The sequence below is a fragment of the Castanea sativa genome, chromosome 9 (assembly GCF_040712315.1).
Source record: "Castanea sativa cultivar Marrone di Chiusa Pesio chromosome 9, ASM4071231v1".
Classification (NCBI taxonomy): Eukaryota; Viridiplantae; Streptophyta; class Magnoliopsida; order Fagales; family Fagaceae; genus Castanea; species Castanea sativa.
The window spans coordinates 6,259,859-6,273,247 of NC_134021.1; the positions used below are offsets into that span (position 1 = coordinate 6,259,859).

At 32.5% G+C, this 13,389-nt stretch overlaps 1 protein-coding gene and 1 non-coding gene across 2 annotated transcripts; both read left to right on the top strand.

Moving 5' to 3' along the window:
• Window positions 1–7,229: 7,229 nt before the first annotated feature.
• Window positions 7,230–9,489, top strand: LOC142609806 (putative xyloglucan endotransglucosylase/hydrolase protein 32). Its single transcript, XM_075781524.1, has 4 exons — window positions 7,230–7,572; window positions 7,685–7,785; window positions 7,953–8,170; window positions 8,694–9,489. Exons 1-4 carry the CDS (start codon window positions 7,377–7,379, stop codon window positions 9,058–9,060), a joined length of 882 nt encoding a protein of 293 aa, XP_075637639.1. The 5' UTR covers window positions 7,230–7,376; the 3' UTR covers window positions 9,061–9,489.
• A 3,173-nt stretch (window positions 9,490–12,662) lies between these two features.
• Window positions 12,663–12,755, top strand: TRNAY-GUA (transfer RNA tyrosine (anticodon GUA)). Its single transcript has 2 exons — window positions 12,663–12,699; window positions 12,720–12,755. It is a non-coding gene; the product is annotated as a tRNA-Tyr (tRNA).
• Window positions 12,756–13,389: the final 634 nt, after the last annotated feature.

Consider the following 13,389-nt stretch of genomic DNA (forward strand, 5'->3'; position numbering starts at 1 on the left):
GATGTCAATAACGAAAATGGGCTTCCATTCACAGGCATGGCTTGGGGCCCAGTCTTGATTTGAGTATGAAGCTTGACAATCTAGGCCCAAAAAAACAAATACAAAACAAAACAAAGTGGAAACAAACAAATGTTTGCCTAAATGCATCTCAAAACATAGAGTCATAGGATAGGGCTTTAATGACCACCGAAAGAAATAGAAAACAGGACGCACATCAAACACTTTATCATACACTTTTCTAAAATTATGTTATGTCATTCTCTAAAACTACGTTATCTGATAAGATTATAATTAATTGTTTATAACTTTCTTATAAATTTACCAAGTTTTTTTTTTACCACTTATCGTTTGCTATGTCAGAATCATAAGATAGTCCTATATTTGTTTTCACCCACATAAAATACATTGGACTTCCAACGCCCCATGCTCAATTCTGACCACCTAAAGTGGCATAAGATAAGATATAGTCGAATTATTGTATTTTCCTGTGGCTGATTGCTCTATACAACAAGTTACATGCTCTTATTATTGGTCTTCGAGGTATATCATGTAGCTCATATCTCTAACCATAGATAGGTGACTATAATAGACCATTCCTCTTATTTCATACAACATAGAGATCATGAAAATGGACCTACAACTACAATATATATGAATTGCAGACTAGCTTAACTACGAGTTCACTAGCTGCTTCAAATTATGGCATGGCACCCATGCATGCCCAAAAAACAAGACCCAACCAACACAAAATTCCAAATATGTAGTGTCATATAAAGTGTCGGTGGGGTATCTATTTGGGAGCAGGTTATGTCTCTTTCAATTGGGATTTCTTTATTACTTTTTGTTAACTTTAGCAAATAGCAATGTTTCATATCTATGGTATGCTATATATTATGAAGCATCAAGCAAAGTGTATTCTGATAATAAACATTATCATCAAGAGAGTATTATAATCAACGTTTGTGTGCTTGCCACAGTGTCTTTTTTTTATTTTTTATTTTATTTGAGAAAGGCTTGCCACACTGTTTGATGTATCCATTTCCGTCTCAAATTCAAAAAACAATTATTGCTGGATTTAGCTGTCATTTATCACACCCGAAATATCGAAAATTTAGGGATTTGATTTATTTATTTAAATTCTTTTTACTACCCATATTCTAGCACCTTTTTTTTTTTGTTATTTACTTTTTGTACATTATCAATCACGTTTTTGTGCTCATTAATTATTCATCCTTAATATTGTGTATATATATAGGAGCAGGAAAAAAAAAAACTATTTTTACTTTTATTACTTTATTAATTTTTTAGTGCACAATTGCACTGGAGAACGTGAAGTAACAGCAAAAGAGATTACATTTGAAAATTCAATGAATGGTAATGTTCAACACATCAATTGCTCATTGAGGCAATGTTTCTTTCTTTCTTATTCTTATCGTTATTATTTTTTTAAGAATCATCGAAACGGTACGTGAAGGGCACTAATCGTTGTGTACCGTCGCATTTTGATTTAATAGTTGTTGTTAGCCTGTTACCATCTTATCTATTCTTTTGATTTCGGGGACAGTTCAGAATTTAACAGCAACATAATTTTTTTTTTCTTTTTTCGAAAAAAAAGAACGAACCAAAAAAATATATTAGAGGCAAAGCCGCAAAGGTAATGTCCATGTCCACCACAAAGGTTGGATTCAATATAGATGAGCTTTTTGTTTTCTTCATAAGCCATCAGTACTGCATCACATAAACCTAGGTCCTAGGTTAATTGCACTGCTCCTAAATTTTTGGGTCAATCTCAATTTCGTCATAAATTATAAAATCAAGTAATTATTGGATTTTATAGTTTAGGAAGAAATTGAGATTGGTCTAATAATTTGTTGGGGTCAAGGGAATTTCAATTAACCCTATAAAGTGTAAACTTTGAAGCAATTATCTAATACAAACAGTCAATTCTAGGTATATTTTAAATGTTAGTGGTGAAACAGAGAGCATACCATATTTTATGTATGAGGTTGTATGTGTTTATAACATAAGGACATGAAAACAAAATAATAGCTCATCATTTGTAATTGACCTATATTCTCATGTATATACTTGAGACAGGATAGAAAGTGCATGTACGTAGATGCCATATACCATACTAGTTAGCTGTAAACTCTTTAAGGGTTCCTTGAATACACAGAAAAGTTTTGAAATCCATCATAAAAGAAAACTAACATACTAAAATTTTTTGGTAGTAGAATCTTATTTTTCTTTTACAGATTGCATCACTATTTAGAGGGTTTTTTTTTTTTAAATTTTTTTTGAGAAAAAGGTTAAGAAACTTATTTTCCAAATGAAAATATTCGCGAACAAATATATTGTACAATATGTAATGAGACTCTAATTTGATAAAGAAGGTCTAAAAGTAACTAAATTGAGGGAAATAAAATATAAGTCCTAAAAAATCTAAAATTATATGTAAAATATAATATAAAAAACTAACAAGTAATAAAAATATACCCCATATTTTGTCCTATATCAGTACTTAGCCCATCACCATAAAGAGGAAGAAAAAAAGAATAAGAAGAATGAGGGCCGCCTAACCTAATTTCAATTTGTGACGGTGCCAAATGTTCGTTTTGTCTATTTTTGTATTTATTTTTTTACACACGAGGAAAACACAAAAAACCCTCATAATTTTGGTTTCTCCGTAATTACGTAAAGCACGCAACCTCTTTGGAGGTCAAGTTTAACACTGTATCTCCTGTGATATTTTATGCGCATGAGAACGTATCTTTGTTAATTGTACACACACACATATATATATATATATATGTGTGTGTCTTTGTTCATATGATATATAAATCATCTCTTTTTATAATACTTAATATATATATATATATATATATGTGTGTGTCTTTGTTCATATAAATCATCTCTTTTTATAATACTTAAATCTCGTAACGTTATAAAACTTACATGTTGTGAGAAAAATGATGCATTTGAGAGACAAGTAGGTTCAGCACCCATGTTCTTAGGAACATTGAAGCAACATTTGTCAGCTTCACGTCAATTCTCTTTGACTTGAATGCATCTTTCTAGCCAAAAGTTAATGAAGTAACCATTAAACTATTGCCTAAACAATAGTTAGCTTCATTTCCCATGATTCTTTTTTCCCAGTAAATACTATTATATGTATATATACACACACATTTATACAAACCAATTTTCACTTGAAAGTTGAGTTAACAAAGAGGCAAAAGCGAAAAGGTCCATCATTATCTAACAAAGATTGACGTACGTAAGTGTCCTTCGAGCTTCAATATTCGTCGGCAAATGAAGGTGGTCCCCGATTGCCATCTCTTCCACAGGCCCACCCCCACCTCCCCTTCAGGCTTTCTCTCTCTCTGACCGACACTATAGTGCAATTCTCCATCGTGACACTGTTTGTCATATTTGCAGCTCCCATATTTTGAATCCAAAGTGATAACATTATTGATTATTCATAGGTCACAACCAAGGCACTTGTGTTGGGTGCACCCATGGAAAGACGTAGAGGTAGAGTCAATGACTTATTTGGTAATGGATTCCTCTATGACACTATTTTTTTAGTCTGCAAACTGAAGCTCCCATAATTTGAATCCAGAGAACATCATTCACACCTGGCAACTATTACATAGTAATTCTAGGACAACACCATTTTTCATTACTATTCTATATGATAGATGGTAACTCCCTGTTATTCTCACATAAATTTGTAATTTTTCCTCTACTATTCACAACTTGTCACGTAAGAATTATTCAAATTGTTTTTTTCACCATGACAATACCAATATGGCATGGTAAGTAGAGTCAGTGACTTAGTTTCTTTCACCATGGCAATACCAATATGGTATGGTAAGACGTAAAGTCACCGACTTTAGACTAATGGACTCCCCTAGACCTAAAAGTACAAAATAAGGGATTGCTTTATTTCAATAGAAATCTTGTTCGGAGAGAGAACACATTGAGTACTTAATATAACATATAGTGTTATCATTTGAGCCCAAAGGCTTAGGCTTAATGAATATGAGCTCAACTATATTATATTAATTAAATATAATTTAAGTGATATTTAATTCAACTAATACATAGTAATTATAGGACAACACAATTTTCCATTATTATTCTATATGGTGAACAGTAACTAATTGTTATTCTCACATAAATTTGCAATTTTTTCTTTACCACTCACAACTTATCACATCAGTGTTGTGCAAAGTTTTTTTTCACCATGGCAATACCAAAATGGCATGGAAGGTAGAGTCACCAACTTAGTTATCATAGTTGTTCAAAGTTTTTTTTTTTCACCATGGCAATACCAATATGACATGGTAAGTAGAGTCACCGACTTAGTTTCTTTCACCATGGCACTACCAATATGGTATGGTAAGAGTAAGACGTAAAGTCACCGACCGACTTTAGACTAATGGACTCTCCTAGACCTAAAAGTACAAAATAAGGGATTGCTTTATTTCTACAAAAATCTTGTTGGGAGAGAGAACACATTGAGTACTTAATGTAACATATAGTATTATCATTTCACCCAAAAGGCTTAGGCTCAATGAATATGAGCTCAACTATGTTATATTAACAAAATATAATTTAAGTGATATTTAATCATAAAAAAAATATTTAAAATTGTCACCCAAGATCTCAAACTATATTGAGCCAGCCTTGATGCCTAGGTCTAGAGCCAGCTCTACTTCACTATATCTTACGGGAAAAAAAAAAAAAAATCTTTTTCCATATTATTTATATAAAAGAGTAAGGTATTCTTTTTTAGGTATAGTTTCATGGGGCCAATTAAAGTTTAATGGCAGGTGTACAACGATTTACAGTTCTTTGTGCAAAATATAATGTGGCTACTGGCTAAGACTAGGGAACATGTTTTAATTCCTCTTTACATAATTATTTGAATATTCTCTCTCAAAAAATATATATATATATATATATAGATGAGCATTAATGCTTCTGAGGGATGGTCAAAGAAATCAAACTTTTGAATAATACGACGAAAGATCCTCATAAAAGCAACCAGATGGATTTTGTACATCCCTTTATTTAATTTTATCCCTTTCACTTGAGCAAAAAAATCAAAAACCATATTGGTTTGATCATCATTGAGGGAGTAATGAGTAGTCTCTCGCACTCTTATCAATAGAGGCCAGATTGGATTTGGATCAGGGACTATTGCACCTTGCAATCCTAATCTTTAATGTGAGGGAGCAAGGTTAAAAAAAAAATGTAAAAAAGATAAAAATAAAAAGGTTATAAACTTTCTTTTTAATTTTTTTTATACAATATAAAAATTCTACACTAACTTAATCTAAGTGTATATGTGTTGAAGTTTCCTTCTAGAGACTTGAATCCCAGCTCTTGTCCCCCACACCCCGCAAGCATTTGTACTTGTAGAGTGACCACTGTACCAAGAGTGCGCAATAACTTTATTTTTAATCCTAATCCTTGAAAATGGTATTACTTAGTGCAATACCCCTGAATCTCAATCTGCCAGAATTAGTATAAACCATCAAAGCGAAACTTTTTTAAAGTTTCATACTTTTAAGCGAGATTTGTCTTTCCCTTTTGTGCTATACGCCTGAATCTTGGCAGTTGAACTGACTTAAATTTTTTACCCAAAAAAAATTAATGAAACCCTTAGACTCTCAATCTTTGTCAATTTCTTTTTGTTATCCGTATGCAGTAGTGAGGACCCTAATGTGTTAATGCATATTGAATGTCTCTCATAACAAACAAATAGCCAAATAGGTCAGATCTTAAGCAGAAGATTCTGTCCAGTACTAAATAAGATGATGTGGTTAATTACTACGTACAGGTGCAACGTGATGATATCACTTAGTGTGATTGGCGGAGTATAAAATTAAATACTTAAGTTTAAACAAAAGGGTTTTATTCGAGTTAAGAATCTAGTATCTTCCATTTAAGTAACATCTAAAATAATTGAGCTTTAGATTCCATCAACATTTCTTAGTCCAACAAACAAACTTCATGGATTAGACCAAAATGGTGTCAATTTCAAGTGTCAATCAGAGGTAGACATGGATAGGGAAATTAGGACAAATAATCCTAACCACATTGGGTGCTTCCAGAGAATTAGGGGCTATTTGGTATGGTTATTTAAGTAACACTTTTTAATTTTTAAACAACATTACACGTATTTTTACACATTTTTTTCACCCACACATATTTTTTAAAAATACAAATAACGTTATTAAAACAACGTTACCAAACGACCCTTTATTTGCACAAAAATTGTGTGTTTCCTTTTTCACGTATTGGTCTTCTTTAGCACTTGCGTACTTACTTACCAGTGTGGATTCTCATGGAAAGTTGGTCTCCAATTTGATTGGGTGAGATCTATATATGAGACTATTTTGGTTAATCAATCCAGACACAAACGTAACATTGTGTTCAGTACAAATAGTTCAGTTCATGAGTCAATGAATTTATCAGACATATGCCCTTATGATCAAATCCAACTTGGTCCCGCTATAGATGCCTCATGACCCACTCCATTAATTGATGAAGTTCTCAGGTTCAAACACACCATTACTTAGAAGAAAAAAAAAATTTGATTCATGCATGAGACACGGAGATTTGACTATATCAGAAACAGACCCACATTTTAACACACCGAAAGAGAGGGAAAAATGGAATGGTAAAAAACATTTTGTTCAGTCCAACAATGCTAGCTTTTAAGGCTCTCAGACAGAGAGGCATGTAGCTTTCAATGATCGATTGATGACTTTTAGCACGAATCCGATTTCCTGTGAATTCAGAAAGCCACACACCTTACACATGCAATGGAAAAAAAGTACATTTAAGATATATGATCTACTACCTGTACTTCTGCATTTCATTGCAACTTCTTTTCTTAGCTTTCCAACCATGCAAACAAAGATAACAGGTTGTTCTTTTCATTAAGGGCATGAAAGAAAGTAGTTGTAGAGGAAAAAAAAAAAATTCTTTTAACAAATGGTTCATACATTTACTACTTATTAGTATTTCTGTACTCAATGTTACCAAGTCTATTATTGTGCAGAGCTCTAGAGCTTTTCAGGGTCTCTTTTAATTGTCGCAATTTGATTGGTTTTGAGTCCTAATAATAATCAATTTCCTCATGAGTCATTTATATCATTAGAGGGACCCACTAATCCTCTTATTTATATCAAACAGTAATGCCATACTCTTCTTTCATATACACCTTGTCTCAATTCTCAAAGTTCTCTGTCTCATTCTCTCACCTTTCATTTTATACACACATACACACGCACAATCACAATCATTCTACTTTCTCTCCACATTATAGCTTTCTTTCATTCATCTTTCTTCCCTTCTTCATGGCTTTCTTTCTTTTCCTACTTTTGATCCTGCTAGTCCCTTCAAGCAATGCTCAGTGGCCACCTTCACCTGGCTACTGGCCAAGCTCTAGGTTCAACTCCATGAGCTTTTACGAAGGATATAAAAACCTCTGGGGTCCTTCGCACCAGAGCTTTGGCCAGAATGCATTTACTATCTGGCTTGATCGTACCTCAGGTCATACTTAGTCTCATTATGTGTACTTAATATATAGCTCTTAAATTTCTTTGTGCACATCCTGATTATATATTAACCATTCTCCATTTTATTGCTTGGTTTTTCATAACAGGAAGTGGGTTCAAGTCTGTCCGTCCATTTCGATCTGGCTACTTTGGTGCCTCCATTAAGCTTCAACCTGGTTACACCGCGGGAGTCATTACAGCTTTCTATGTGAGAATTTGGACCAAATAATAAGTTGTATTAGCTTTACTATACTTAAAAAAGACTCAATTTTTTTAAAAGTACTTCAAATGTATGCGTATTGACAAGTATAATAATTTCTTAAAGGAAATTATAATTTAATTATTCTAATTGTATACTAAATTGGGCAATGGCAGCTCTCCAACAATGAAGCTCATCCAGGTTTCCATGATGAAGTAGACATTGAATTCCTTGGGACAACATTTGGGAAGCCTTATACTTTACAGACCAATGTTTACATCAGAGGGAGTGGGGATGGGAGAATTATAGGCAGAGAGATGAAGTTTCATCTATGGTTCGATCCCACCCAAAATTTTCATCACTATGCTATACTGTGGAGTCCTAAAGAGCTCATGTAAGTGGATTATATTTTAATTTGATAAATACCAATATGTATCATAAACTTAGATTTTGAGTTATGATTATCTTAACACTAGGAGGAGTTAGTTCTTGATAAAGCTCTAAAAGTCTGATTAGCAATTATTAATATGTGCATGGAATTTGTTTATTCCCACTTGATCGACATTTTAAGATGTGAGTAGTTGGGCCAATTAGTATTTTTGGAATGAATATGCAAAAGAGGCAAGTATTTAATCCCATCTTTCTCCTTAATTATAAGTTATTTGATAGGGTAAAATAAAAAATAGTATCCAGTTCACATGAGTGGTTTCTCCAAAAAATAAAAAAGTTCACGAGTGGATAGACTATCTATTGGCTGGCCACATATATGTAATTGTATATAGCAAAATTAATATAAAAAAAAAACAAAGTATTATATTGATTTAATGCAAAATGGCTATGTTGGTATTGGACTATTGGTATGTTAATTGTCTTATTGTGTCTCCCTTTATTAATTTGATTATCATATTTCAATTCAGATTCCTTGTGGATGATGTGCCCATAAGGAGGTACCCGAGGAAGAGTGATGCCACATTTCCACTAAGGCCAATGTGGGTTTATGGTTCTATATGGGATGCTTCATCATGGGCCACTGAAGATGGAAAATACAAAGCTGATTATAAGTACCAGCCATTTGTTGCAAGGTACACAAATTTCAAAGCTACTGGTTGCTCAGCCTATTCACCAGCTTGGTGCCACCCAGTCTCTGCCTCACCATTCAGGTCCGGTGGGCTAACTAGGCAACAATATAGAGCCATGAGATGGGTTCAAAGCCACAATTTGGTTTATGACTATTGCAGGGATTCCAAGAGGGACCATTCCCTGACACCTGAGTGTTGGGGTTAAAAGTTAAAGTGAAAATTGGAGTTACTGCTATGTGTCTATTTGCATAGGAAGTCCCTCAAATTTTCACCGTTTGTTATTTTTTCCTTCTTTTAAATCTTAGTGAGGGTGTCGTGTGATGGGTCCCATTTGCCAACAAGGTTGATGCAAATGGTACTTGAGCGTCCAAGACTCCACACAAGAAAAAAAATTGGAACAAAATTTGTGTGCATTTTTCATTTTTTGTTATGGTGATTTTTGTGTACATTTGTGGTTGGAAACATACAAGGTATGAGACTTGGGGGGAGAGAAATAAAAATAAAAGAGAATGGAAATGAAGGCAATATTGAAGCCAAAGAAAAGAGATGGGGTCATGGGGTCTGAGTGAGTGAGTGAGGGTTTTCACTTTTTTTATAAGATTCAATAAATAATAAAACAGAAGATTTTGTACCATGTGTTTGAATTTAATGCCATGAATGTTGGGGCACTTTATGATTGGTCATGGGTTGAGAAATGAATGTTGGATCAAAATGGAATGCCATGAAAAATGAAAATGGTTCTCCGAGCATAAATTCCAAGATGTAAAAATGTAAAATCATCTACATTTCATTGTTCAATTATTGATGAGATCAAGATAATTTTTTGAAATTTTATCTTAGTGTTTTGTAAACTACATTTTGAAAAGAGATTAATTTTGTTACCCACAAATGCAATATAGTCAAATGAGCCTTTTGTGCAGTAATGAGGGAATGAGCTCTCTTTTCCTCCCTCTATGATTTTTCCTCTTTACACAAATTTCAAGCTAACTTTTAAGGACAATAATAATAACTTTCTAAGTTTAACATATTATATAATCATGTATCATTGCTTGTACTTTCTCAAAAAAAAAGTATCATTGCTTGTGAGTGCACAGGCGGTAGCTATGATATTCAACCCATCCTATAGCAATTGCTGGTTTTTCCCCTTTCTCTATTTCTTTCAACAATTCGAGGTAAATCATGGGAAACTAGTATCAAAAGAATAAATTTAGGTCACCATTTTAATTTAAAAATGAAAACAATAATAGAGTATTATAATTCTTACTACATAAATAATAAATCTTATAAATTGAGATGTCAACTTTTGAACACTTTAATAAAAAAGAAATTAAGAAATTTATTAATTATTTTGTTGATGTTTTGTCATCTATCATATTCATTATCAAGATGTCAAGTCTTTCTATCAAATAAATAAATAAAAAGATGTCAAGTCAATTTGGAAGATTTAAAAAAAATAATAAAAAGAAAACCTGTAATAGTTTTAACATTTTCCATCATAATAATGCAAGAAGAATTTAGATTGAGCATCAAAGAAGCTCTAGGGTGATAATTATCGGTACTCCTTTTATGCTTCATTTTTGTGATTAAAGATCAAAAATAAATATTCCTTACATTCTTTTCATTTTCCTTATGTATGTATGTAGTAGTACATTCAGAATAAGAAGCAAAAGAAAAAAAAACACATTTGCTTTTATTTTCAGAAGTGAAAGTTGATATAATTCAATATGCGAATCCAATAACATAGAAGGGAATAGAATGCGCACTGTATCACATAATCATTAATAAAAAAGATGCTTAATTATTACTATTATTTTCTCCAATATTTATATTTGCTTACCTCTACGTCCTGAATCATACCATTACACATATCTAGTTGATATGCCTTTGGTAAAAGAAATGACAAATTTATGCCACAAAGAGCAAAGATATGTACTTGGTAAGTTTTGAAAGAGTCTAAACATAAACCTATATTGTATAAATTTTACATCTAACTATCTAAGAACTGTTGCGATTTTATCCAAAAATTACTATCCAATCTTAATTCCAGAGACTATGTTTAGCAACCATAGTTGTGAGCCCATATTCAATTCACTGGGAGCCAAGCAATTTAGCACAAAATTGCACAACACTAAAAAGAAGTAGCTCATCATAATAATATAATTTTTTCACCCCTGAAGCCAGAATAACATGATCACTAAATTCCTTCTCCCAATCAATATGACTTTTTGAATGTTATTAGAGATGCTTTGAGCAACAATAATGCAGAAGACATATATATATAAGCCCATTATTGCCAATGAATTACATGGGGTCGCTGGTGGGGAGCTATTGAACTTTAAAGAAACAGAAAATGATAGAATGTCTTCAAACAGGTAGATATGGCTAAGAAAAAGTCCAAATCCTCTTCCCCTCTCACCCTTTTCTCTTCTTTTGTCATTTTATGAGGATTTGATCTTGAAATATTCGGTTTTTGCAGCTACAAAGATGATGCCTCCCAACAAACAAGTCAATTATCCTCTTGGCTACCATAATGCATTTTAAAAGTGTTAGAATTAGAACATTACACATTAAAAAAATAAAAATAAAAATCTTATACAAAGTTTTTTCACAACAATGTTTGCAGCAATATTTTTTGTACACCAAATTCATGGGAGTTGAAGTTTATGTGTGTATACATATACAAATCTCCCTTTTTTAATTTATAATAAATCAAATTATAAGCATAAGATGATAAGAGATTCATTTGTAAGTATTTTCTTTGAATTAATGTCTTCAATGGGTTCGAAGTATTATGAATATGATACTTTTTTTTTTCTTGAGAACCATTATGAATATGACACTTTGACTAATAATCTAATACCACCTTCAAGTTGGAAAGATTGAAAAAGGATTTGAACAGAAGATTTAGGATCAAAATTTCCCCAAAATTAATCCTTTTATTTCTTAAGTTATAATTTCTCTATTCCTGTTTTATATATAAGAACACATGATTGAACGAATATTTTAAAGTAGCATTTTGCCATTGGTGGTTGCCACTAATAGGTAGTTTATCTGGATATGATAATGCTTTTTTAGACCAATTTTGCAAGTGGGAATTCTCCTATCTTTCTTTTTTATTAGTTTGGTGAATCATACACCAAAACATGTGAATAGAAAAACAATCTGTCAACAAACTTAAAGTTTGAAAGGTAGAAAAGTATTAGTGAAATTTTTTGGATCAAACAGCAAAATTATATGAAATTTAGTGACATGAAAGAATCACCACGAGGATCAAAACTCATAACCTTGTGATCCTAATCTATGCTGCTTTTTGGGCAAATTCCTTTGTTTAGGCTTCCATAATTCCATTTAATTAATTTTTTTATTAATGGTAATTTTTTGTGACGTTGCCTATAATTCATAGGATTTGATTTTTGTAATTTTCTAAAATTTTAAAAAAAAATCTTATTTTCTAGACTAATTTCTTAGGATTCTCTAGGATTTCTTGGCCACCGTGAGATTTCTTTAGTATTTATATTGTGTTTGTAAAATCCTTGGCCAGCATGAGATTTCTTTAGTATTTATATTGTGTTTGTAAATCTGTCCAGATTCAACATCAAATTATGGCCTAGGGTATGATATATCATATATATTGGCTTTCCATCTATTTGTGTATATTGTTTCATCTTTACTTCAGTGTAAGCATTTGCACTGCAAAATTCGGCAAACAGACAAGATCAACGGTTCAACACTATGGTCTACGAATAAGATTCACGTCTTGACCGATTGATAAATAATTATAAAATAATGTGTTGCTTTTGACATGATCCGACCTTAGCTCAGTTGGTAGAGCGGAGGACTGTAGTTGTTAAAACCTAACAGGTAATCCTTAGGTCGCTGGTTCGAATCCGGCAGGTCGGAAATATTTTTATTTTTTAGAGTCAATGATCCTAGTTACTGGGCTCAACAAATGGGCCACAACCAATATTTAATCAAGTGGGCCAGGCTATGTAGCTTTGAATAAAACAAATATCACTTTCTTTGCCTGGTTCGGCTTTTCTTGGGTGAGCATAACTAGTTACTAGGCTCACTAAAGAGGCCACAATCAATATTGTATCAAGTAAAGTGGCCCCCCTACGATTCTACTTGAAACTAATAAACTTTGTTTTGTTTTGTTTTTTGTTTTTAATCTCATCTTTTCTTTTCTTCTGTCTCATTGTTGTTCGGAGAAACTGACCAAGAAAGATTGGAGTATTACTTGGCTATTGGCTCTATGTACCATGGTTTGAGGGGGGAAAGAGAAAGGGAAGGTAAATAAGGACATTCTTAACTATTGAAATAGTTAAACAAATGGATTAATTTAGAATAAGATCCTCTTTTAGGGTAGGTAGCTCCATTATGGAGCTCCTAAAATCCTATCCATCTAATTTAAAATCGGTGGATTAGGCTGTCCTTATTTCAATGGTTAATCCAAACTCCACCACTATAGCATTGGGAGTTTTAGTGGCTTTAGCTCTTGATTTTTTTTTTTCTTTTGGTTACCTAGTTGATCGGA